The 27,606-nt window shown below is 33.8% G+C and overlaps 2 protein-coding genes and 2 pseudogenes across 5 annotated transcripts; all 4 read right to left on the reverse strand.

Annotated features, from left to right (window-relative positions):
• Positions 1-5,558: 5,558 nt before the first annotated feature.
• On the reverse strand, positions 5,559-8,399 carry LOC18594219 (uncharacterized; annotated as a pseudogene). The gene is made up of 7 exons (XR_016027319.1): positions 8,045-8,399; positions 7,593-7,745; positions 7,262-7,465; positions 6,957-7,018; positions 6,669-6,825; positions 5,957-6,105; positions 5,559-5,866 (listed from the first exon to the last, which is right to left on the reverse strand). The product of XR_016027319.1 is annotated as an uncharacterized LOC18594219 (transcript).
• Positions 5,559-11,639, reverse strand: LOC148761596 (receptor-like protein Cf-9 homolog). The gene is made up of 4 exons (XM_088807801.1): positions 8,045-11,639; positions 6,957-7,745; positions 6,669-6,825; positions 5,559-6,105 (listed from the first exon to the last, which is right to left on the reverse strand). The coding sequence occupies exon 1, from the start codon at positions 11,591-11,593 to the stop codon at positions 8,714-8,716; it is 2,880 nt and encodes a 959-aa protein (XP_088663927.1). The 5' UTR covers positions 11,594-11,639; the 3' UTR covers positions 5,559-6,105; positions 6,669-6,825; positions 6,957-7,745; positions 8,045-8,713.
• A 2,881-nt stretch (positions 11,640-14,520) lies between these two features.
• On the reverse strand, positions 14,521-18,270 carry LOC18594221 (uncharacterized; annotated as a pseudogene). Its single transcript, XR_016027639.1, has 7 exons — positions 17,918-18,270; positions 17,278-17,412; positions 16,640-16,701; positions 16,354-16,507; positions 15,533-15,681; positions 15,299-15,442; positions 14,521-14,688 (listed from the first exon to the last, which is right to left on the reverse strand). The product of XR_016027639.1 is annotated as an uncharacterized LOC18594221 (transcript).
• LOC18507172 (receptor-like protein Cf-9 homolog) lies at positions 18,153-27,447 on the reverse strand. 2 transcript variants are annotated; one of them, XM_088807800.1, is made up of 2 exons: positions 24,357-27,447; positions 18,153-18,498 (listed from the first exon to the last, which is right to left on the reverse strand). In XM_088807800.1, the coding sequence occupies exon 1, from the start codon at positions 27,383-27,385 to the stop codon at positions 24,380-24,382; it is 3,006 nt and encodes a 1,001-aa protein (XP_088663926.1). In that variant the 5' UTR covers positions 27,386-27,447; the 3' UTR covers positions 18,153-18,498; positions 24,357-24,379. The 2 variants fall into 2 exon arrangements, with proteins under 2 accessions (XP_088663926.1, XP_088663925.1); XM_088807799.1 differs by lacking the exon at positions 18,153-18,498 and adding an exon at positions 23,985-24,258.
• Positions 27,448-27,606: the final 159 nt, after the last annotated feature.

The raw sequence follows: 27,606 nt of genomic DNA on the forward strand, positions 1-27,606 counted from the left end.
CAGGGTTAGCTTGAATAAAACTATCTAAAGAGTAAGCTATATGGTCAGTTGCACCTGAAACCATGATCCAATATCCTTGTTTAATCATAACAGTGTTAACATGCTTCGACTCAACTAGTAAGTTGTTATGTGTGCTAAAAACAAGATGATTAGAAACTAAAGTTGTTATGTGTGCTAAAAACAAGATGATTAGAAACTATACCTACAAAGGCAGAATTGACAAGTGAATGTTTGCTGGGTTGAGTGTTTGTAAGGGTACTCTTACCATTGTTGCTGATGAGTCCATTCTCATTTAAAAGGTCCATGAGCCTGTTGACTTGCTGCTTAAGCATAGTCATTTGAGACATGGAACTAGTACTTCCTATCTCCTCCACATGACCAGCTTGAGTGTTATTTGTTTGTGTTTCAATTGACGCAAAGGCATTGTTCATAGTTGTTCCCTTCTTCACATAGGGTTTTCCTTTAGTGAATTTAAAGTCCTCTGAAAAACCAATTATCCCATAGCACTTTTCCTTCACATGTCCCTTCTTCCCACAATGAGTACATGTTAAGTCTTTCTTGGTTTTCTTTTGACATCAGTTGTTGCAAGCATTGCTGAGGACTTGAGAAAAGGTTGTGATTTGAGAAACATATTTCTTTGTGACTCTTCTCTAAGTGCCATATTGTAAACCTTATCTAGTGGGGGTATTGGATCCATGATAATAATTTGGGACCTAATGGCTGAGAAAGATTCATTTAAGCCATTTAGGAATCTAAGTACCGTGTCTTTCTAGTATTGGTTAGAGAATTTTTTGAACCAGCTTGCATTGCATTTACCATACTCACAATGAGGCAGGGGCCTTTAGTTTTTTAGTTCTTCCCAAATGCCTTTCAACTCTATAAAATAACTGTCTACTGTTCTAGTTTCTTGAGCTACACTTCCTAGTGTCTTCGGAGATTGCAAACTCGAGTGTCATCAAGTTGAGCAAAATTTTACTCTAGAGTGTTCCAAATCTCAATAACAGAATTTGTAAAGACGATGGTAAAAGCTATTAGTTGAGAAATGGAGTCTAACAACCAAGCCATTATTAAGTTATTGCATCTATTCCATGTTGGGTATAAATCATCAATGATTGAAGGCTTAGGGATGGAACCATTTATAAATCCAATCTTGTTTCTAATTCATAAGGCTAGTAAGAAGGAACGGCTCCAAGCTACATAGTTGTTTATGGTGAGTTTGGGGTTCAGAACCACTGATCCATGATAGTCAATGTGATATAGTGATTGGGGCTCATTAGATAGTGAAATTTGTAATGCAAATGAAGCGGATGAGTGTTTCTTGTTGTGGATTCAGTTGATTCAGGCATTTGTTCCTTTTTATTGACAAAAAATTGAAGTAAAGTTCATATTTTAGTTATATAACTTTTAAAATAAATTAAACAAAAAAAATCAAATAATTGAATTGAAAATTTCCCTAAAAGGGCCCGTTTGTTGCAGTTTTCAGTTTTATCTCTACAATTAATCCATAATTTTTTGTTCGATTTTCCTAACAGAACAATGTAGCTATTAAATCATTCTTGTATGTAGTTGAGGTAATAAAAATTAAAAATTTTATTGAATAAAGGAACTTCTTATTAGAGATTACAACAAATTCAGGTTATCATCAAAACAACTTTAAGAAATTGGAATTATTATTATTATTATTACAATTAAAGTAAGGACTAGAGAGATAGCTTTTTCTGTTTTTTTTTTTCCAAGAAAAAGAGAGAAATCTCAAAAAGTAAGAAATTCATTTCACATGCAAGAAGCCCTGTGTGACAAAACTAAAAGAAAAGCTTCAAATATGATAGAAAGGAGAAGAGTTAGGAAATTGCTGGAAAAGTTTATATGCAATACATGTTTTCTCATCCTTCCACTGCATTTGCATTTTCACCTTAAAACCACGTTACTAAAACTTGAAAAGAAAAGGCATCAAAGCGTATTGAATGTTTGGGAACTTATTTGACAGCACACATTTAAATTCAATATCTTTCAGACAGTTGTTTTCTGACCTTCTGAATCTTTCTTTGGTTTCTGATTCCAAAAACGAGAATGCGTTTCTTGAAACCACCTTTGAAGCATACTCTACATTACTGGAAGGGAGTCATCTAAGTTAGTCAAACATGTCCAGAATATACACAAATCTTCTGCATGAGATAACACAAGCAGGGACTCACTTGAATGTCAAACCTATCAAAACATGCAATTACACTAGGTATGACAACACAAACCTCCTCTCAGGATATATCTTGTGTCATATCTTTCTTACTTCCACGGACTCTTAACTTTACGATGTGTCCCGGATATACCATCTAAAATTAAATATTAAACTAATGAGTTCACCATTTGAACAACGATTTATCTCTAACTCATTTCAACTTAATAACTTTAGATCCAACTGATGTTAACACGAGAAGACTTCATTTGGCTCATCAGTTAAAAAACACATACAACCTATAAGTTTACGTGAAAATCTACAAAACACACCAAATTATGTTCATTTCACTTTGCACTTTCTACAACTGTATCATCCATTGAAGGTAAAATTAAGAAACTGAACGCAAATAAATCCAGCATTCAATAAATACATCAAGCTAAGAAAACACAAAAGGCACTCATTTTTGAAGAATTAAAAATAAAAAGCATTCATTTTCAAGTTAAAAAGCACCTACTAAAAGTTACAGTAACATTATTTTTCCTTATATTTTTGTTTATACTATTTAACTCACCTGATAAAAAATAAATAATTTAAAAATAAGATTTATCAATTTATGATAAGTCAATTTATTTATAAATACAATGTTCAAAATTGAATTAATTTACCATATTTCGGTCGATGGTACAGAACAAACGAAAACTAAGAATTATAAAAAAAAAAACAAAATTGAATATTGTTTTGAAAACAATCCAAAAAATCGTAACGTGAACTTTGACACAAAGAGAGTAATAAAATTGATCAAATAAGTGACAATTCACCTATGAAAACTATCAAGTCAAAAGGAAGATGAAAAACAATTCATTTCTCCTTAGTTCTCTTATAATTATTAGCATTTATTATCACATGTGTTATACATTAAATTCTTTAAATTTCATGACGTGGAAGATGAGATTTTTTTTCTTAATTGGCATCTAAACACTTAATTTTAATAATCTTGTAATACAATTTAATAATAAAATAGAAAATGTGATATTCTTTTTGATTTTTTTACAAAGAAATTAAGATATTTTTGTTGGTGATATATTCCAAAAAGAATTATTAACAGCAAAAAAAGGTATATTGAAAGAATGAAATTTGAAAAGCCAAAAAATATAAAAAGAAGCATTATAGGCCCAAAATATTTGCTATCCTTAATAAAGGCTTAAGGATAATAAAATAAAGAAGAGAAGGTAGATTTAAAAATTATTTTTATATACATTGTCAATGAAATTTTAAAAATCTACAAGCAGAGTTAGAAAGTTACCATATATCATATTGAAGTATATTAAATTAATAAATAAAAACATATGAAAATTTTCCAACTTTTTTATTAAATTTAAGAACTTAACAGGGATAATATATATATATATATATATATATATATATATATATATATGGTCCAAAAAATATAGTCTTTGTTTACATTTTCATGCTTTATACACAGTTAGTCTTCGGCAATTTCCCAGCAATTGCTGATTACTTCAAGTATGGGATATCCTTTTGGCTTTTATTTTTTTTATTACTTTGATAATTATATGTATTCTTTTGCCTTTCTTTGGTCTTAATTAATTAATTTACTTCCAATTCCCATTACATGCTTTAGCATTTGTTTGGTCTTTAATTAATAAGTTTACCATGACTCTTCAACTGATGTGATGTCTCTTTTTTAGGTTTTAGGTGTTAAAATAATGAAAGGGACCTCCTTTTCCAATAATTGAGTCCTAATAATTCAAGCTTTTTTACTATCACAAATAATTATTTAACGCTTTATTTTTCTACTAATTTAATGGTTACGAACAAACCATGACCAAGTCGTGACTCTCTTCTAAAGTAAATCTTAGAAATGTTTCTGTAGAGCTAATTTCTGAGCATATAATTTCTCTATCATGCTACTTTTATTGCTAGTTTCTTCATCCTCCATTACTATTACAGGCGATTATATAGGCGCATTCCATGTATATATAGTTTTATGTGTTTGAGAAAGTAATTCTAGAAAAAAAATATAATAATAATGAGAACAAAAATAAATAATTTCTTTTCTCTTTTCTCTCTCAAGAATTTATTTTTTCAAAAAATAATTTTATTAACATTAAAGCCAATATACCATCCGAAGTCTCTACACGATTGCTAAAGATTTCTGTTGACATATAATTCTAACTTGGGCATCATCAACACCTATGGGATCTCCTCATGAAAATCTTTACAATTGATAATAATATAGCAGCATATATAAAACAATGAAGGACCAAGTAGGAATTAGTGAAAAAGTGATGATAACAATAAATAATTTTATCATCCTATGACAAGGTTGTTAAATGCATCTTTTATCAAATCTAAAGTTACTTTTAAAAGGAAATGTAAAATGGGCAAAGTAATGTCTTGTCAAATAGAAAAGCATCAACCACGTTGTCTAGTTCACATCTCATAAAAGCCAAAATTTTTTTGGGGCGGGTGGGGGGTGCAACTTCAACTGTTCTTTTCAAGAACAAGATATGAACTAGTAATTACACAGCTTAATGTTCTATAACTGCTATTCTATTTTTTTCCTCCTAGGTGTTCCAAAAAGGTACCTATTGCTTGAAATTACTGTTGAAGCGTACTTTAGAATACCAGTTGAGGGAAAAATTAGTCAGAATGCTTTGCAATTGCTCTTGCATCATATCCTTGATCCGTATCTCGTTGCGACTACAATATTAAGTAGCTTTTTAAGTAACTTGAAATATATGAAAGTTCTATTACTTTTCAATACATTTATCATCATCTTTTACATGAATAACATTCGATAATGAATTATACATCTCGCGTAAGTATAAAATTCTATTTATAAATAAGATATATATTATTATATTTTTTTAATCAAAGTTATTTGATGTAATTAAATTCATTATATCCCATTTTATATTTGATGTGAATGTAATTATTAAGACCTACTAACAATTTGAACTTAAGCTTTAAATGTGATTATTAAGACCTACTAACAATTTGAACTTGAACTTTGAGAGCCACGTGATTTAACCTTAAAAAGTTATTAAACCAGTGTTTAGACTTGAGTTGTTATAAATAGCATCAAAACATATGCCAGCCCGAACTGAGCTTTCACATTGTGCTGTTGAAATCTTAATCCTATGGAATGAGCCTTGATTGTGATGTGTGCCACATTTGATATGAATATGATTTTTAATTATTAGGGTTTGGGGTTTAGCGTAATACATCAATTCATTTCCACAGTTATTTTCACTACAATTCCTTACAATTCAATCCTAACTATCTACAGTGTAAGGGTTCACTTGCATGTAGGCCTATGCACCTCATAAGCATGGATAGCTAGATAATATGCACCCACTGCTAAAAAGTAATGCATTGTTATCATTGTGATGATAAATGCTACTGACCATTCCTGCTCTTACCATCATGGCCATAATATAAAAATAGATTTTCAAAGTCCTAACACAACAAGCACAACAATAAAGAAATAATAAGAAACACCTTAAAGAAACATGAACACACCTCAACAATTCCTTATCGAGGTGCATGAATGGCTAAACAGAGGCAGTAGTCACTCTTTCCCAGTTCATGGTAAGAGGAACTTGACCCTATAGCCTCCTTATTGACTAAAATCTCCATGAAGAAGCAGTTTGCATCACGATATCCCTGAAGAGTGTATTAGGAAAATTGCTTACAGAAAAGGAAAACGGAGCTTTTGCTTTTCAAGAAATTCAAAACCATAGATGCAGAAGAAACCTTCCATAGTCGCACTACTATAAATGCCTGAGTATCTAAGAGCAATATACAATCATGTCAATCTGTAATAGCAGCCAAAGTGCCACTGGGTGATAAGGTGAGCTTTTCTCCTTTTCTTGGGTGATCCTTCAAACATGTCAAAGGAGAAGCTGGCAAAAGATCACAACATCAATAACATATTCAACAGGTTTTGGAAAAGCTTTAATAAAGAGAACTAAGAAAGTGCCTACGTTTGTATGCTAACTAAGCGTGTTCACATTCAGAACACATCAAAAGACACAATGAACTTGTAACATTCTTTGTCTCAAAATATGATAGAAACTGAAAAGTTCTTTCTTTAAAAATTAATATACTCTCTATCCACTTAAATATTTAATTGCACATCAGAACACACTAAGATGCACCCTTTTAGTTACATGCTTAATAATAAGATTGTTGCCACAAATCTTGTGATAGTACCAAAGAAAAAATGAGAACTAAAGATCAGTTAAATGATCTTAGCAACAGCAAACACTCCTAACCAATGTAAATCAGCTTCGATCACCTAAAAATTTGAATCTAAGAAAATATTTCTTTTAGAATAATTATAAGTATACATAAATTTTGAAACAAGCACATATTTTTAGAGATTCACACTACATAATTTAAGTACCATGGAGAAGATAATAGCAGAACCAAATGAGGAATGATATACAAGTTTAACAAACTTCACCTCGAGCAAATGATTGAGGCTTCTCTTCTGACTTCCTCTTTGGTGTTTGTTCACTCCGCCATATCATTTTAGAAAAAGAAGCAATTGTGGAAAATGTTGCAGGCACAACTTTGACAAAATAGCTCCTACCAAGGAACGGTTCCTATATTCTGAAAGTCTTCAACATGATTAAACAAATGTTATCAATAAAGCACCAAAAGAAAGGAAAAAGAGAAACTATTCACGAAAGAATCCCTTCTTGCAATGAAAGATAAATCATACTATATTTCAAAATGCAAAAAAACTAACCTGAAAGCTAAGATCACAGCATCATCTCCAATGGTGACTGCACAATAGTAACATTGACATGACTGCCCAACAATAAAACCAGCGGAATTCAAATACCAGAATAACTTCAGAAAGCTTCCATAATTCATAGGTGAAACAAATAAAAACATAAATAAAATGTACTATAATGAGCAAATTATTGAACCAGTAAAACCAGTTTTTCATATGCACATTTTGAAGATCAAATGGCCATTACTTAAGAATTGAAATATAAATTATTCAATTGTTAGCATGAGCTAATAAGATTAAGCAACATTAAATATCACCTGGGGTTCCATGAGAGGGGAGTCATCTAACATTCCATACTTATTAACAATAGATTGCTGCATCAACACGTGTCCCATACTTATTAACATTCCATAACTGGTAAGGTAATCTCCCATAAGAGTTCCTATATCCTCTGAATCTTTCTTTGGTTTCTGATCCCAAAAACAAGAATGTGTTTCTTGAAACCACCTTTGAAGCATACTCTACATTACCAGAGGGGAGTCATCTAAGTTAGCCAAACAAGTTCAAAATATACATAAATCGAATGCTTTGCTTCTGCATCAGATAAACAGGCAAGGTTCTTGCCATGTTCCTGAATAACTATTACACATTTAAGCAGGGACTCAGCTGAATATCATATCCCTCAAAACGAGCAATTACACCAGGTATGACAACACAGACCTCCTCTGAAGATATATCTTGCATCAGATCTTTCTTAGTTCCTTGGACTCTTAACTTTCTGATGTGTCCTGGATTCACCATCTAAAATCAAATATTAAACAAACGAGTTCACCATTCCAACAACGAAATATCTCTAACTGATCTCAACCTAATAGCTTTAGATCTAATTGATGTTAACACAAGACTTCATCCCACTCATCAGTTAAAGAACACGTACAACCTATAAGTGTTCATGAAAATCACCACGCTCCAAATAGCAATATTCCAGTCAATGTTCATTTAATCAATTACATAATTTTGCTTTAAAGCAACCTTTCAAGCAAATAGCAATAACAACCAAACCAAGCTCCAAAAAATAAAAAATTAAAAAGAAAAATTACCTGTCTATGAATCAAATCACCACGCAAAAAGTAACCCAAGATGAACCCTCAAGAGGTCCCAACTGCAATCACTTTAATCGCATCGAAAACCAGCCACTCTATGGCCGTGATGTGCTCGGCCTCGATAGGTGACAGTTCGGGATAGATCTGGACCGCGGTTCATCTGGGTCGGACCATCCGAGGATGAGAATAAGTGATCGGTTAGCGATGGCGAGAGAATGGGCGTCGAGAGCACATAGGAGAGTGGTGCTAACGTCAGGGGCTAGCCATCCTTCCTTCCCAGCACCGAACCCGGACAAGTCTTCGCCGGCGATGCACCGAGATCCGTCAAGTGATGGTGGCTCCGCTTCGACATTGGCAACTGAGATTACAGATAGGAATTTGGAAAGGAAAGAATTTTGTATAGGAAAGTAAAGCAGGAGACCTATCGTGGAGTCCACGTGTAGAGTTGTGAAGATAATTAAGAAAATTAAATAAAAAATTAAAACCAAAAGTAAAGCATTTTTAATTAAAGTCTTTTAAATTACAACATTTTTGGTACAAACTTCAAATAAAAGCTGCTCACAAATTTAAAAATGATAAAATGCTGCTGCTCACTAAGAACACTCAGAAGCTGCTGTTGCATTAGATTCAGTTCCAAAGCCACCTATGCATGATCTGGATGTAGTGCTAGTTTCTTCTTCTTCTGCTGCTTCTGCGAATCCACTTTGTAACAGTGTTTTGCCAATCTCTCTCAACCATTCTGACAAACCACCATGGTCTTCCTGTTGTGAATACAATGTATCCCATGCTCAATCCTAACACCACTCCACATCCATAGCCCATCATTACAACTTTCCAAATAAAGGCTATTTCAGAACCTTCATCTTCCTTAAGCATTGGTACAGTTGGTTTTGGTTCTTCATCATTGCCGCATTGCTTTGACAGTGGGAAGCCGCACAGTCCCAAGTTATTGCTATAAGAATCGTTCTCAAAAGTGCCAAATTGATTCCCATGAGGAATTGGCCCGACAAGATAATTTTTTGAAAGATTTAACACTTCAAGGAATGTCAGATTCGTCATTTGGGAAGGAATTCTGCCACCAAGCTTGTTTGACGAGAGATCTAACGATTCAAGTGCTACCATATTTCCGAAAGATGGTGGGATAGGACCAGTCAAGTTGTTGTTGGACAAGTTGAGCGTTTGGAGCAAAATAAGTTCTCCGAGTTCCTTAGGAATTTGTCCACAAAAAAAATTGTTCGATAAGTCTATGGACGTGAAACTGGTTAGGGTTTCTGCCAACTCCATCTCCAATTTTTTTGTTGTTACATTCACAGAAGCTTTCTTAGAATCACCCATACAATATTTGCAGCCGCGATCTTTCATTGCTCTCAAAGTTTTGAAGAATTTTGTTGGCAAGGGGCCGGTGAGCTCATTATGAGAGAGATCAATTATTTGCAATGCCGAGAAGTTAGATGAAGCTATGGAGTTGGGCATGGGACCATGCAATCTATTAGATCGCAAAATAAGAACTCGCAGCCAAGGAAGTGAAGCTAACCAATGGGGAAAGGCATCAGCGAACTTGTTGTTCCTTAAATTCAAAATTCTCAAGGAACTACAATTAGCCAAAGATCGTGGCAGTAATCCTTCCAATTGGTTGTCATTAAGGAAAAGATATCTCAACTGACCATTTGTAAAAGAATCAGGGACTTTGCCATAAAAATTATTCATCTCCAAATTCATGAACTCGAGACGAAAGCTGAAATTTCCAAGATAATTTGGAATGGTTCCAGTCAAGTTATTTCTAGACAAGTCAAGAAACACAAGTGAACTTTGATTGCAAATCAAAGGATTTGAAAGAATTGGCCCTTGAAGCAAGTTTGATCGAAGGTCAAGAATATGAAGATTCTTTCCTGGGAATTGTTCCAAAGTGGTCAGAAAATTGTAAGAAAGGTACAACTCGAGCAACCTTTCCCACCCATCTGCTTCCCGTTTGGAAATTCCACCATAAATCTTGTTATTGGAAAGATCTAAAATCTCCAAATTTGATGTTCGAAAGAAACTTGGGAATTGTGTTATGCTACAAGAAGAGAATGACACATTACAAAGCTGAGGGAAGGAATAGTTAACATCATTTTCGCTTGCGCTTAATGATAGTAAACTATTATTTGAAAGAACAAGATGGGTAAGATTTTTGAGTTTTGCAAGCATATTTGACTTGATGACACCACTCAAGTTGTTTGAGGAAAGATCAAGCTTTTCAAGGCTCACAAGATCAAAAAAAGAATTGGGTATTGATCCATGAATGTCATTAGAACTCAAATAAATATGTTTTAGAGAATTAGGCTTCTGAATTTGGTTGATTGAGCCGGTGAGTTTGTTATGGCTGAGTCCTAAATATTTCAAAGATGGCAAAGTAAACAGCCAAGATGGTAGTCCACCACTTATAAGGTTACCGGATAAGAGAATTTCTTCTAGCAATCGAAGCTCACTAACATGATTTGGCAGGGGACCTTCTAATCGATTATGTGACAAATCTAGTTGGGTGAGTTGTGTGAGATTGAACATAGTTGTTGGAAGTTGACCACTAAAATTGCAGCAAGAAAATGACAAAAAAGTCAATTTATTAAGGTTTCCAAAAGCATCTGGAATCTGTCCTCCAAAATCATTTTCAGAAAAATCTAAGTGGATGATTTGACTGAGATTTCCAATTGATGCAGGAATTGACCCTCTAAAACTGCAAAAGGAAAGGTCCAACAACTTAAGGCCACTACTCAAGTTTGACTTAGGGAAACCACCTGTGAGATTTTCATAATTCCTACTTAAATCTATGTGCTGGAGGTGTGGAAGGCGAAAAATTTCACTTGGAAATTCCCCATGCAGTTCACAATCACTGAGACTCAAATGTTCCAGAGATGAAGTCAAGTTCAAAAAGGAAGGAAGTGCAACATCAGACATACCCACAGAGTCAAGGATAAGGCTTCTTAATTCAGTCAAGTTGCGTGCAAGCATGTCAAAACCTTGACTATCAAATCTCAAACCATTCTTGGAAAGATCGAGTGAAACCAATTTTGACAGGAGACTGATTTCATATGGGATTAAGTCAGAGAATGAATTATGGGAGAGATTAAGATGGGTCAAACTCACTAATTGATTAAATAACTCTGATGAGATAGAGCCATTGAAATCGTTGAAAGCAAGGTTGAGTTGTTGGAGTCCTTGAAGGTGGAAGAGGCTGCTGTTTGCAGGGAGAGTACCGTTAAGGCAGCTGGCACTGAGGTTGATGCCAATGACATGACCCGTCACCATGTGGCAACTGACTCCATCCCATGAACAACAATCCGTGCTTTCATTCCAAGAATTTGTCGTAGGGTAAGAAGAAGATACCCAACAATCATCTAGAGAAATGGTGTTTTTGAATTCCAGCAAGGCAGCTCTCTGTTCTGGGAGGCACAAATGAGCTGAATGAAGAAAAGAGGAAGGGGAACTCAATGAACAATAGACCTGGAAATGCAAGAATGCTAAAAGCAAGCAAAGGATTCGATACAACATGCTAACCACCTTTCCCATATTTTCTGGAGGAAAAGGAAGTTATGAAACAAGGGTAGTCGAAAAGGACAAGCTAGGGAGGTGAAACTGAAAATGAGTTGGGGTTGAGGTCAAGGGACATTATAAATGAAGTACCTGAGAAGTGGAGACATCTCCTTTTCAAGTCAACCAACAGGTCTTTGCAAAATCTCTTAAATTGTCAAAATTAAATTAATGGGATAAAAAGGAAAAGTGTTTGTGCCCTGTTAGAATGAAAAAGCATCAAGGACGCTGTATCCTATCCCATCTGAGACATTAGTAGGATTTGCATAATTTTCTTGATTTCTCATTTGATGTCTACTTTTATTTTATGCTTGTTGGGATAGGCTTATTAGATCCAAATCTCGCCAGAGACACAAAACTAATTCCTCTTAGAATTGCAACCCATTACTTTTTAGCTCACTTAATGTGATAATAAAAAAAAAAGAATTTTTTATTGTAGATTATAGCTAATTCACGTTTTCGTCAAAGAAATTATAAAGATTTTCATATTTTGGGATCATCATCCTAAATTAAAGATAACTTTTTTTATTTTTTTCCAAAAAAAAAAAGAGATAGGTCAAAAGTAAGAATTCATGTCAAAAAGCAACCCGTGTGTGAGGATATGGCACTCAACAATGTTAGAGGAAAAACTTCAAGATAATAGGAGAGGAATCAGGAAATTACTGGAAAAATGTATAAGCATGTTTTTCCCATCCTTCCATTGCATTTTCAAGTTAAAAGAACCTACTTAAAGTTAGAGTAGCATTATTTTTTCTTATATTTTTGTTTTTACGTGTTTAACTCACCTGATAAAAAATTAAATAATTTAAAAATAAAATTTATCAATTTATGATAAATCAATTTATTCATAAATACAATATTCAAAATTGAATCAATTTACGAACTCAACAGTCAAAAAGATTATCTTTGTTTATATTTTCATGCTTTACACACAGTCAGTCTTCGGTAACTTTCCCAGCAATTATTGATTACTTCAGGTATGGGATATCCTTTTGTTTTTTGTTCTTTATTAATTTCTTTGATAATTATAAGTGTCTTTTTGCTTTTCTTTGGTCTTAATTAATTAATTTACTTGGAATTCCCATTACATGCTTTAGCATTTCTTTGATATTTAATTAATATATTTACCATGACTCTTCATCTGTTATGACTTTTATTTTTTAGGTGTTGGGTGTTAAAATAATGAAGGGACCTCCATTACTATTATAAGTGATTATATAGGTGCATTTCATGTATATAGAGTTTTATGTGCTTGAGAAAGTAATTTTAGAAAAAAAAAACCGTAATAATAAAAATCAATAATTTTTTTTTCTTTTTTCTCTCAAGAGTTTTTTTTTTTTCAAAAAGTGATTTTATTAACATTAAAACTAACATACCATCCGAAGCCTGTATAGAATTGCTAAAGACTTCTGTTGGCATATAATTCTAACTCCTGCATCATCGTGACCCATGGGATCTCCTCATGAAAATCCTTACAATTGATAATATTATAGCAGCATATATGAAACCATGGAGGACCAATTAGGAATTAATGGAAAAGTGATGACAGCACTAAATAATTTTATAATTCTATGATAAGGTTGTTAAATGTATCTTTTATCAAATTTGAAGTTACTTTTAAAAAGAAATGTAAAATGGGCAAGTAATGTCTTGTCAGATAGGAAAGCATCAACCATGTTGTCTAGTTCACATCTTAGAAAAGCCTTTTTTTTTTTTTTTCTTGGGATGTGCAATGCAACTGTTCCTTTCGAGAATAAGGTATGAACTACTTACTGTTCCATAACTGGTATTCTGTTTTTTTTTCTTCTGGCTGTTCCAAAAAGGTGCCTATTGCTTGAAATTACTGTCGAGCATACTTTAGAACTTCATTTTGCAATGCTTTGCAATTGCTCCTGCATGTATCAGATCATAGTTAACACCATCTTGATTTGTGTTTCTTTCCAGCTACAATAGTAAATAGTTTATTTTCAATTGAGATAAATATTATTATATGTATAATAAAAATATTTTTAATCAAAGTTATTCGATAAAATTAAATTTGTAATATCTCATTTTACATTTGATGTAAATGTAATTGTTAAAATTTATATAACGATCGAAGTCAATTATTACTAATAACTGAAGCTTGAGCTTTTCGTGTGATTTAGACATAAAAAGTTATCAGATCAATGCTTAGACTTAGATTATTATAAATCGTATCAAATGTGTCAACCCGATATAAACTTTCACATTACGCTGGTAAAATCTTAATCTTGTGAAATGAGCATTGATTGTGATTATAATGTGTGCCACATTTACTGTGAATGTAATTTGTAATTGTTAAGACTTTCAAGTCAATCATTATTAACAACTTGAACTTACGAGCCACGTGGTTTAAACTTAAAATTTACTAATAACTTGAAATTTAAATTTTTAAAAGTCATATGGTTTATACTTAAAAATTCACTGAACCCACATCTAATTTACATTTGAAAACTAATAACAACTTAAGTATGAGTTTTTGAAGATCACATGATTTAAACATGAAAAATTATTGAATCCACATCTTGTGTAAATTTGATTATTAAGACTTATATAATTATCCAAATCAACCACTACTGACAACTTGAGCTTGCCTAAAACGTTACTGAACTCGTGCTTATACATCCATTAGAACAAAGTTAAATCTTAAAATTATCATTCATCGAAAAAAAACCAAGTCATATTTCTTTATCAAATTAAGCTGTTTTTTTTTTTCCAATTTATTGTCTGTGTGAAAATAAAAGGAGGCATGATTAGTACTATCATTCTTTCCACAACTTACATTTCATGGCACCTTAATTTGCAGTCACAGAGGAAACGAACAGAGGTGGAGGCGAAGAAATGAAATATCGAACAAAGAATGAACTTTCTATGTAAAATTATATTCAATTAAAAACATCCAGTTGACCAGAGTCTCCGTTCAACAAAAAAACATCCAGAGGAACATAAGGAGAGTCCAATGATGATCCAAACCGGTAAGTTGGCTGTAATAATCTGCAACCTTTAGCACACTGGATGGTTAGGAGACGTGGTCCGGTTCTCATCTGCCAGACCTGTGCATGATGTGGTCAAGTAAACATTGACTGGAATATAATGCTAAACGTTTTCTCTACTAAATGAAGTTCGAAGGGCTGCATAAAGAAAACCATCTGGGAAAGTAGTATAGTTTCCACTCTCCAATGACACAACTCAATCTAGAACAGCAAAGCCAGAAATCTGTCAAATGTATCTCTGATAGAGGAAAATTAAGTTACATTGAATCCACTCATGAAAGCATCAACGAAGATGTTTTCTTTATGGAGTGAACATAGTTTCGAGTAATCTGTCAATCCGTTTGCACAATTATTTCCACACAATTAAAGTAATACATCAATTCATTTCCACAATTATTTCACTATATTTCCGTACTATTCAATCCCAGCTATCTATAGTGTAAGGGTCCGCTTGTATGTAGCCCTATGCACCCCATAAGCCTGGATGGCTAGATGATATGGACCCACTGCCAAAATGGTAATGCATTGTTGTCATTGTGATGATAAATCCTACTGACTATTCCTGCTCTTACCATCATGGCCATAATATGAAATTAGATTTTCAAAGTCCTAACAACAAGCACAACAATAAAGAAATAATAAGAAACACTTTGAAGAAACATGAACACGCCTCAACAATTCCTTTTCGAGGTGCATGAATGGCTAAACAGAGGCAGTAGTCACTCTTTCCTGGTTCATAGTAAGAGCAACCTGACCCTATAGCCTCCGTATTGACTAACATTTCCATGAAGAAGCAGTTTGCATCACGATTTCCCTGAAGAGTGTATTAGGAAAACTGCTTACCGAAAAGGATAAAAGAGCGGTTGCTTTTCAAGAAATTGAAAACCATAGATGCAGAAGAAACCTTTCATAGTCGCACTACTACAAGTGCCTGAGTATCTAAGAGCAATATACGACCAAGTGAATCTGTAATAGCAGCCAAAGTGCAACTGGGTGATAAGGTGAGCTTTTCACCTTTTCTTGGGTGATCCTTCAAACATGTCAAAGGAGAAGCTGGCAAAAGATCATGACATCAATAACACATTCAACAGGTTTTGGAAAAGCCTTAATAAAGAGAAATATGAAAGTGGCTAAGGTTTGTATGCTAACTAAGCGTGTTAACATGCAGAACACATCAAAAGACACAACGAACTTGTAACATTCTTTGTGTCAGAATATGATAGAAACATTAAAGTTCTTTCTTAAATAATTAATACTCTCTCTATCCCCTTAAATATTTAATTGCACATCAGAACACACTAAGATGAACTCTTTTGGTGTAAGCCCATAGTTGAACAGCAAAAATAAGCATGTGGCAAGGATGACAATAAAAGATTACAAAATGGATTACTAAATACAATAAGCAGAGAAACATGCGAGCAGAGGTTACATGCTTAATAATGAGATTGTTGCCACAAATCTTGTGATAGTACCAAAGGAAAAATGAGAACTAAAGATCAGTTAAATGATCTCGGCAACAGCAAACACTCCTGACCAATGTAAATCAGCTTCAATCACCTAAAAATTTGAATCTAAGGAAATATTTCTTTCAGAACAATTATAAGCATACATGAATTTTGAGACAAGCACATATTTTTAGAGATTCACACTACATAATTTAAGTACCATGGAGAAGATAATAGCAGAACCAAATGAGGAACAATATACAAGTTTAACAAACTTCACCTCGAGCAAATGATTGAGGCTTCTCTTCTGACTTCCTCTTTGGCGTTTGTTCACTCCGCTATATCATTTTAGAAAAAGCAATTGTGGAAAATGTTGCAGGCACAACTTTGACAAAATAGCTCCTACCAAGGAACGGTTCCTATCTTCTGAAAGTCTTCAACATAATTAAACAAAAGTTTATCAATAAAGCACCAAAAGAAAAGAAAAAAAGAAGCTACCCATGAAAGAATCCCTTCTTGTAATGAAAGATAAATCATACTATATTTCGAAATGGGAAGAAACTAACCTGAAAGCTGAGATCACAGCATCATCTCCAATGGTGACTGCACAACAGCAACGTTGGTTTGACTGCACAACAATAAAAGCAGCTGAATTCAAATACCAGAATAACTTCAGAAAGCTTCCATAATTCATTGACGAAACAAACAAAAGCATAAATAAAATGTCTTATAATGAGCAAATATTGAACCAGTAAAACCAGCTTTTCATATTCATATTTTGAAGATCAAATGGCCATTACTTAAGAATTGAAAAATAAATTACTCAACTGTTAGCATGAGCTAATGCGATTAAGCAACATTAAAAATCACCTGGAGTTCCATGAGAGGGGGTGGCATTATGCCAGTGATTGCTGCATCAACACATGTCCCATACTTATTAACATTCCATAACTGGTAAGGTAATCTCCCATAAGAGTTTCCTATATCCTATAAATCTTTCTTTGGTTTCTGATCCCAAAAACGAGAATGTGTTTCTTGAAACCACCTTTGAAGCATACTCTACTTTACCAGAGGGGAGTCATCTAAGTTAGCGAAACAAGTCCAAAATATACATAAATCTAATGCTTTGCTTCTGCATCAGATAAACAGGCAAAGTTCTTGCCATCTTCCTGAATAACTATTACACATTTAAGCAGGGACTCACCTTTATGTCAGACCCATCAAAACGAGCAATTACACCAGGTATGACAACACAAAGTTCCTCTGAAGATATATCTTGTGTCAGATCTTTCTTAGTTCCACGGACTCTTAACTTTACGATGCGTCCTGGATATACTATCTAAAATCAAATATTAAACAAATCAGTTCACCATTCCAACAATGATTTATCTCTAACTGATCTCAACCTAATAACGTTTAGAGCTAATTGATGTTAACACAAGAAGACTTCATCCGACTCATCAGTTAAAGAACTATAAGTGTACATGAAAATCTACAAAACACACCATTTATGTTCATCTACAAAACACAACTGTATCATCCATTGAAGTTAAAATAGTAAATTGAAGGTAAAACTAATAAACTAGACACATAAATAAATCCAGCATTCAATAAATTGAAATACATCAAGCTACTAGTTTTATTGTGCTTCTGGAAGTAAAACGCAAAAAAGCAATCTTTTTGAAGAATTAGAAATGAAAACGTAAATTATTTAGATATTCGAAATGCATAATTATATTCATTTAATCAATTACATAATTTTGCTTTAAAGCAACCTTTCAAGCAAATAGCAATAACAACCGAACGAAGCTCAAAAAAGAAAAAAAATTAAAAAGAAAAGTTACCTGTCTATGAATCAAATCACCACGCAAAGAGTAAACCAAGATGAACCCTCGAGAGGTCCCAACTGCAATCACTTTAATCTCATCAAAAACCAGCCACTCTATGGCCGTGATGTGCTGGGCCTCGATAGGTGACAGTTCGGGCGGATCTGGACCCGAGGCTCATCCGGGTCGGACCATCCGGGGATGAGAATAAGTGATCGGTTAGCAATGGCGAGAGAATGGGCGTCGAGAGCACAGAGGAGAGTGGTGCTGGCGTCAGGGGCTAGCCATCCTTACTTGCCAACGCCAAACTCGGACAAGTCTTCGCTGGCGATGCAGCCGAGATCCGTCAAGTGTGAAGAAAATTCAGAAAATCAATTAAAAAAATTAAAATTAATGTTAAAGCATTGGAACATTTTTAATTAAAATCTTTTAAGTTACAACATTTTTCGATACAAACTTTAGATAAAAGGGATGAAAGCTGAACATGAAAACCAAATTATCCACTACAACACCCAGAATTGTTTAAACCGCTGTCATGAGAAATGATTGAGCCAGATGTTAGAGAAGCAGGCTGCATTCGATTCAGTTCCAAAGTCACCCTTACAAGTACAGAAAAATAAAGGAAGAATCAATTGTTTAAATCTATGTGCTGGAGGTATGGAAGGCAAAAAACTTCACTTGGAAATTCCCCATGTAGTTGACAATCTCTGAGACTCAAACGTTCCAGAGATGAAGTCAAGTTCAGAAAGGAAGGAAGTGCAACATCAGACATATCTGCAAAGTTAAAGGTAAGGTTTCTTAAATTGGTTAAGTTTTGTGCAAGCATGTTAAAACCTTGGCTATCAAATCTCAAGCTGGAAGAATAAGCAGTCGTGGAAAGATCGAGTGAAACCAATTTTGATAGCAGACTAATTTCATAGGGGATTAAGCCAGAGAATGAATTAGAATAGAGATTAAGATGAGTCAAACTCACTAACTGATTAAATAACTTCGATGAGATAGAGCCATTGAAATTGTTGTGAGCAAGGTTGAGTCGTTGGAGTCCCTGAAGGTGGAAGAGGCTGCTGTTTTCAAGAAGAAAGCCATCAAGTTTGTTGAAATTGAGGTCGAGTCGTTGGAGTCCTTGAAGGAAGAAGAGACTACTATTATCATGGAGAGTGCCATAAAGGCAGCTGGCACTGAAGTTGATGCCAATGACATGACCAGTCACCACGTGGCAACTGACTCCATCCCATGAACAGCAATCCGTGCTTTCATTCCAAGAATTTGTCCTTGGGTAATCGTCACAATAATCATCCAGAGAAATGGTGTTTTTGAATTCGAGTAAGGCCGCTCTCTGTTCTGGGAGGCATTAATGAGCTGAATCAAGAAAAGAGGAAGGGGTACTCAATGAAAAAGAGACCTGAAAATGCAAGAGAAGGATTTGGAATAACAACCTAAAAGAAACAAGGGTAGTCGAAAAAGCATAATCTTGGTTTAAATTTTCTCGAGAAAAAGAAAGTATGAAACAAGGGTCGTCGAAAAGGGGCAAGAAAGGGAGGAGAACTTAAAAATGAATTGTTGTTGAGGCTGAGGGACATGAGAAGTGAACTACGTATTGGAGAAGTGGGGACATGAAAGTGTTAGAATGAAAAGCATAATCTTTTCCCATTAGAGACTTTAGTAGGATTTGCATACTTTTCTTGCATTCTCATTCGATATGTTTATTTTAGACTTATTGGGATATGCTAATTAGACCCAAATTTCATTATTGGGATAAGCTTAGAATTGCAACTCATTACAGCCAGCGTTATTGTTTATGTCAGTGTGATTTTCGATCTTCAAGTTTCATTTTGTTCAGAAAATTAATCCAAAACTTTCTGTTCAATTTTCCTAGAAGAGAATGCAGCCTCAAAACTAAAAAATAAATATATGAAGTTTTTGTTGTAGGTTGCAACAAAGTCAGGTCATCAGCAAAGCAAGTTTAAGAAATTGGAATGACTTTTACAATTAAAGTCACCATCTGAGAGAAATTAAGCTCAAAAGTAAGAAATTCATGTCACATGAAGCATGTTGACTGTTGTGGTTCTTATTTGAGGGCATGCATTCAAATTCAACCCTCGCAGACAGTCTTCACTCAACAAACTTAAATTAATTGTTACATGGACCCTTATTTCATGTTAATACCTTTTTTTACCTATGAAAAAAATATATATAATTTTTAAATATTTAGCTCAATAATAAATATATAAAACGTATATATATGTCATTTATAAATTTAATACATTATGATGCAACATGTAAGTAAAAATTATTATGAATTCACTATATAAAATATGAACTCATGCATGCTCACATGACAACTTTTGATTACTTATTACAGCAAGCTGATGCATGTGATTAGAACAACCTATCCAATAATTTTGGATGCTTATTGATGTATGACTCATGGTGATGCAATTATTAAGCATTGAAACGAAGAGGAAGAAATGAAAAGGGAAATAGTGACAGAAGATGAAGAGCGGCAATTCATAAAGGAATATCAAACAAGATGGGCAAAGTGCCCTGTTAGAAAGGAAAGGCATGAAGAGTGTTGACTTTGTCTGCATACATGTTAAAATCGTACCTTGACAACCTGAGCAAAGAGTCATTGAATAACTTTCGAGATGGACGAGTGAAGACTACGCCCACTCTTTTGAGAAAAAACCGTCTTTGGATGACTTTTAATAGGCCATTCAATGTGTGCCCTTCAATGTATTTGAGTATTTAATTTAATAATAATTATATAAACAAGAAACACAGTAAAGAGAGAAATGTACAGAGCCTAGTGGTGTAAGCATGAGGTTACTGCATCAAATTGAAAATGGATGGCCAAGTATAACACTGTTTGTATAGGAGTAAAAAATGTCAACCCCAGCCCCACCCATCAAAAGTGAGTTAGAATAAGGTTGATGCTAATACACCCAATACTACATATACTTTCATTTATAAAGTGTAAAATATATAAATACAACATTTTGTTAATATAATACAAGCACAATTATTTATTTTTGGATATTGGATATTGATGTAGAATATGATTTTGAATTTAATTCATATTTGGATTTTGATGGATTATTTGAAGAATAAAATAAAATAAATTGAGAAGCCATTGAGACTGAATATGATTTGAATTATACCTCAACAGTTATGTCGAAATGATTGTGATTAGTTTTTTCATTGTTTTTGAGAGAAAGAAAATTGTTGAAGCAAAGGGAGGTAAGGAGAATCTCACACATTTTACTTGGGTGTTTTTGTTTTGAAGGGTGCACACTTTACTTGTTTTGAAACTATCTTATATGTATGTTTCATTAAGTGAATTAAATGTTTTGTTCTATTATTTTTTGTGTAAGAAAATAGAGTTAAGCATATGATTATTTTTTATTTTGATTTATTCATGTGACTAATATTGATTAATAATGAGGTATGAAATCTTTTGTTATGTTGTAAAGCGTTAAGAGCTATGAATTAATTCTTAAGAAGTAGGATAATCAATATTAAAATTAATTTTACGATCTTGTTAATGGATTATAATAGTTAACATACGACCTAAAAACAGAAAATACGACCTAAAAATAGTTAAGGCAGCTTTCACTGAGGTCGATGCCAATGACATGACCGGTCACGTTGTGGCAACAGACTCCATCCCACGACTCCATCCCATGAACAACAATCCGTGCTTTCGTTCCAAGAATTTATCCTGGGGTATGAAGAAAATGTCTGACAATCACCCAAAGAAATGGTGTTTTTGAATTCCAGCAAGGCACTTCTCTGTTCTGGGAGGCATAAATGAGCTGAATGAAGGGGAAAGTGGAAGGGAAACTCAATGAACAATAGACCAGGAAATGCAAGAACGATAAAAGCAGGAAAAGGACTGGATACAACATCCTAACTACCCTTCCCATATTTTCTCAAGAAAGAGAAAGTTATGTAACAAGGGTCGTCCAAAAGGGGATATTTAGATGAGTTATGGCTGAGGCCAAGGGACATATAAATAGAACTACTGGACAAGTGGAGACATCTCTTTTTTCAAGTCAACCAACAAGTTTTTCCAAAATCTTTTTAGTTGTGTCCCATTAATTAAGGCATTTAAAGTCAAGTCCTCTCAACTTACATATTTATTCATTGTGTTGAGAAGTTTGAACAGCGATAGTGTTTGAGCCTGGAATCAAAACTAAATTAATGGTATAGAAAGAAAAAGTGTTGGTGGCGTGATAGAATGGAAGCATGAATTGAAGCATGAATTGAACCTGCAGATTGTCATGAATTCTCGTTGTATGTCTACTTTTATTTTATCGTTCACTGGAAAGTCTTACTGGGATCTGCTAATTAGACTCAAATTTCATTGCAATTCATTACAGCCAGTTCTTTTATTTTTCCTTATAATTTTACTTTTACTGTTTAACTCATCTGACGTAGTATTATAATAAACAAAAAGTTATTGATTAAGAAATTCTTTATGTAGATTAAAGCTAATTCAGGCCACCATCAAAGCAACTTTAAGAAAATACAAAATTCGGTTCATCACCAGAAAGATAGCTTCTTTTTTCAAGAAGAAAAAAACAATATTAAATTACGTTTATAAGCATGTTTTTATCATCCTTCAATTACTTTTTCACGTAAAAGCACCTACTAAAAATTAGAGTAATGTTATTTTTCTTTATATTTTTGTTTTTACTAAAATGATTAAAAAATTAAAATTTTATTACATAATTTAAAAATAAGATTTATTAATTTATGATAAGTCAATTTATTCATAAATACAATGTTCAAAATTAAATCAATTTATAATATGTCAATTGACGATATGAAACAAATGAAAGTAAGAATTATACAAAAACAAAATTGAATATTGTTTTGAAAGTAACTAAAAAATTCATTTATGAGGCTGCGAAAATGGATCCTCCGCTTTGAAGCGCTGAAGAAATATATAAACAGGAAACACAGTAAAGAGAGAAATACACAGAGCCTAGTGGTGTAAGTATGAGAGTATTGCATCAAATTGAAAATGGAAGGCCAAGTATAACAGTGTCTGTATAGGAGTAGAAAATGTCAACCCCAGCCGCGACCCATCAAAAGTGAGTTAGAATAAGGTGATGCTAGTACACCCCAATACAACATGTACTTTCATTTATAAAGCATATACTTTCATTTATAAAGTGTAAAATATATAAATACAACATTTTCTTAATATAAAACAAGCACAATTATTTATTTTTTGATAATGAATGTTGATGTAGAACATGATTTTGAATTTAATAAATATTTGGATTTTTGATGAATTATTTTTAAAAAATAAAATAAAATAAATTGAGAAGTCATTAAGACTCAATGTGGTTTGAATTATACCTTAACAGTTATGTTGAAATGACTGTGATCAGTTTTTTTTTTTTTTTTTTGAGAGAAAGAAAGTTGTTGTTGAATCAACGGGAGGTAAGTAAAATCTCACACCCTTTACTTGCTTTTTTTGGTTTAAAGGCGCACACTTTACTTGTTTTCAAACTATCTTACATATGTGTATGTTTTTTTTTCTTTTATTTGGCTACCCATCCGTGGAGGATGGGAGTTTATATATATGTTTGTTTCATTAAGTGAATTAAAAGTTTTTGTTTCATTATTTTTTGCATAAAAAAATAGGGTTAAGCATATGATTGTTTTTTTATTTTGATTTATTCATGTGATCGAATATTGATTCATAATGAGATATGAAATATTTTGTTACGTTGTAAAGTTTTAAGAGCTACATTAAGTCTTGAGAAGTAGGATAATCAACACTAAAACTAATTCTACAACCTTTGTTAATGGGTTGTAATAGTTAGCATATGACCCAATAACAGAATATAATAAGCTAGCAAACAATCCCCCTAGCGGATTATAATAGTTAGCATATGAAATAGAACATGATTTTGAATTTAATTCCTATTTGGATTTTAATGGATTATTTGAAAAATAAAATAAAATAAATTGAGAAGCCATTAAGACTGTGAGTGCATACACTTTATATATTAATCAAATACTCAAGTGCAATGTTTAGGATTTAAATAAAAATCTTGCAAATTACAACATCTTCAATACAAATTCTAAATTCATAAAAAAAAAAAAACCTTCTTCAAAACATGTGTTTTCCGAGACCCAAAAGCTACAGATAAAAGCTGGTGCTCACAAATTTGAAAATGATCAAAGCTGAACAAGAAAAGCAAATTTTCCACTAAAAACACCAAGAATCATATTACCCATTCAGATACTCAATGAACACCCGAATTCTTCAAACCACTGCCATGGGAAATGATTGAGCCAGATGCTACAGAAGCAGGGTCCATCGGATTCGGTTCAAAAGCCACCTTGACAATTTGGAAAAAAAAAACAAAGGAAAAATCAATCGTAGATTACAAAAGCAATGAGAAATTCGCTGTAATTCTACTTTGGCAAAAAAACTGACCTATGCATGATCTGGATGTAGTGCTAGTTTCTTCTTCCTCTGTTTCTGCGAATCCACTTTGTAACATTGTTTTGCCAATCTCTCTCAACCATTCTGATAAACCACCATGGTCTTCCTGTTGTGAATACAATGTATCCCATGCTCAATCCTAACACCACTCCACATCCATAGCCCATCATTACAACTTTCCAAATAAAGGCTATATCAGAACCTTCATCTTCCTTAACCATTGGTACCAGTGGTTTTGGTTCAGGGTCACCGCATTGTTTTGACAGTGGGAGGCCACACAATCCCAAGTTACCACCATAAGAATCATTCTCAAAAGTATCAAATTGCTTCCCATGGGGAATTGGTCCCACAAGATCATTTTGTGAAAGATTTAATACTTCGAGGAATGTCAGATTCGTCAATTGAGAAGGAATTCTGCCACCAAGCCTGTTTGACGAGAGATCTAATGATTCAAGTGCTATCATATTTCCAATAGTTGGTGAGATAAGACCAGTCAAGTTGTTGTGAGACAAATTGAGTCCTTGAAGCGAAATAAGTTCTCCGAATTCTTCAGGAATTTGTCCACAGAATAGATTATTCGAAAAGTCCATAAATGTGTAAATGGCAAAGGTTTTCACCAACTCAATCTCCAATCCTTTCATTGTTACATTCACTGAGTAATAGCCATTAAAAGATAAAGCTACATCTCTACTTATGAGTCTCGTGAATTGCCAAGGTCTCTCTTCAGGTATATCTTTCATTGCTCTCAAATTTTGGAAGAATTTTGTTGGCAAGGGACCGTTGAGCTCATTATGAGACAGATCAATTATTTGCAGTGCAGAGAAGTTAGATGAAGCTATGGAATTGGGCATGGGACCATGCAATCTATTATTTCGTAAAAGAAGAACTTGCAGATTTGGAAGTGAAGCAAACCAATGGGGAAAGGTATCAGTGAACTTGTTGTTCCTTAAATTCAAAAGTTTCAAGGAACTACAATTAGCCAAAGACCGTGACAATAATCCTTCCAATTTATTGTCATTGAGGAGAAGAATTTCCAAGTTATTACCTCTAAAAGAATCAGGCATTTTACCGTGAAAATTATTCATCTCCAAATTCATTACCATGAGAGAAGAGCTGAGATTTCCAAAGCATTCTGGAATAGTTCCGCTCAAGTTATTTCTAGACAAGTCAAGAATCAAAAGTGAACTCCAATTGCAAATCAAAAGAGGGATATTTCCGGTTAATTTATTCTTTGAAATGTAGAATGCAATCAAAGGTTGTGGTGGATTTGGACTTTGATTATTCAAGCAAGTTGATAGAATTGGACCTTGAAGCAAGTTGGGTCGAAGGTCAAGAACGTCAAGATTTTTTCCTGGAAAATGCTCTAAAGTGGTCAAAAAGTTGTAAGAAAGGTTCAAAGAATTCAAATTGTCCCACCCTTCTGCTTCCCATTTGGAAATTCCACCATGAATCTTGTTATTGGAAAGATCTAAATCCACCAAATTTGATGTTCGAAAGAAACTTGGGAATTGTCTTATGCTACAAGAAGAGAATGACACTTTAACAAGTTGAGGGAAGGAATAGTTAATATCATTTTCGCTTGCGCTTAATGATAGTAAACTATTATTTGAAAGATCAAGATCCATAAGATTTTTGAGTTTTGCAAGCATATTTGACTTGATGACACCACTCAAGTTGTTTGAGGAAAGATCAAGCGTTTTAAGGCTCACAAGATCAAAAAAAGAATTCGGTATTGATCCATGAATGTCATTAGAACTCAAATCAATATATTCAAGAGAATTAGGCTTCTGAATTTGGTCAATCGGACCAATGACTTTGTTATCGCTGAGATCTAACCGTCTCAAAGATGGCAAAGGAAACAGCCAAGACGGTATTCCGCCACTTATAAGGTTACCGGATAAGTGAATTTCCTCTAGCAATCGAAGCTCACTAACATGATTTGGTAGGGGACCTTCTAATCGATTATATGACAAATCTAGTTGGGTAAGTTGTGTGAGGTTGAACATAGTTGTTGGAAGTTGACCACAAAAATTGCAGGAAGAAAGTGACAAAAAAGCCAATTTATTAAGGTTTCCAAAAGCATCTGGAATCTGTCCTATAAAATCATTTTCAGAAAAATCTAGGAGGATGATTTGAGAGAGATTTCCAATTGATGCAGGAATTGACCCTCTAAAACTGCAAAAGGAAAGGTCCAACAACTTAAGGCCACTACTCAAGTTTGACTTAGGGAAACCACCTGTGAGATTTTCATAATTCCTACTTAAATCTATGTGCTGGAGGTGTGGAAGGCGAAAAATTTCACTTGGAAATTCCCCATGCAGTTCACACTCACTGAGACTCAAACGTTCCAAAGATGAAGTTAAGTTCAAAAAAGAAGAAAGTGCAACATCAGACATATCTACAAAGTCAAGGATAAGGTTTCTTAATTCAGTTAAGTTGCGTGCAAGCATGTCAAAACCTTGGCTATCAAATCTTAAGTAGCTATAGATATAATAAGCATTATTGGAAAGATCGAGTGAAACCAATTTTGATAGGAGACTTATTTCATATGGGATTAAGTCAGAGAATGAATTATGGGAGAGATTAAGATGGGTCAAACTCACTAACTGATTAAATAACTCCGATGAGATAGAGCCATTGAAATCGTTGTAAGCAAGGTTGAGTCGTTGGAGTTCTTGAAGGTGGAAGAGGCTACTGTTTGCAGGGAGGGTGCCATAAAGGCAACTTTCACTAAGGTCGATGCTAATGACATGACCCGTCACCACGTGGCAACTAACTCCACCCCATGAACAGCAATCCGTGCTTTCATTCCAAGAATTCCTCCATAGGTAATAACCACAATCATCATACACAGAAATAGTGTTTTTGAATTCGAGCAAGGCAGCTCTCTGTGCTGGGAGGCATAAGTGAGCTGAAGGAAGAAAAGAGGAAGGGGAACTCGATGAAAAATGGACCTGGAAATGCAAGAGCGTTAAAAGCAGGCAAAGGATTTGGTACAACATCCTAATTACCTTTCCCATATTTTCTCGAGACAAAAGAAAAGTATGAAACAAGGGTCGTCGAAAAAGGGCAAGTTATGGAGGTGTACTTAAAAATGAGTTGTGGCTGAGGCAGGCGGAGGGACATAAAAATAGAAGAAGCGGTGGACAAGTGGAGACATCTGTTTTTCAAGTCAATCAACAAGTCTTTCTCAAAATATTTTAAGCTGTTTTCCATTAATGCAATTTGACGTCAAGTCTTC

This window comes from Theobroma cacao, chromosome 7 (assembly GCF_053813885.1).
Source record: "Theobroma cacao isolate CCN51 chromosome 7, ASM5381388v1, whole genome shotgun sequence".
NCBI classification, from domain to species: domain Eukaryota; kingdom Viridiplantae; phylum Streptophyta; class Magnoliopsida; order Malvales; family Malvaceae; genus Theobroma; species Theobroma cacao.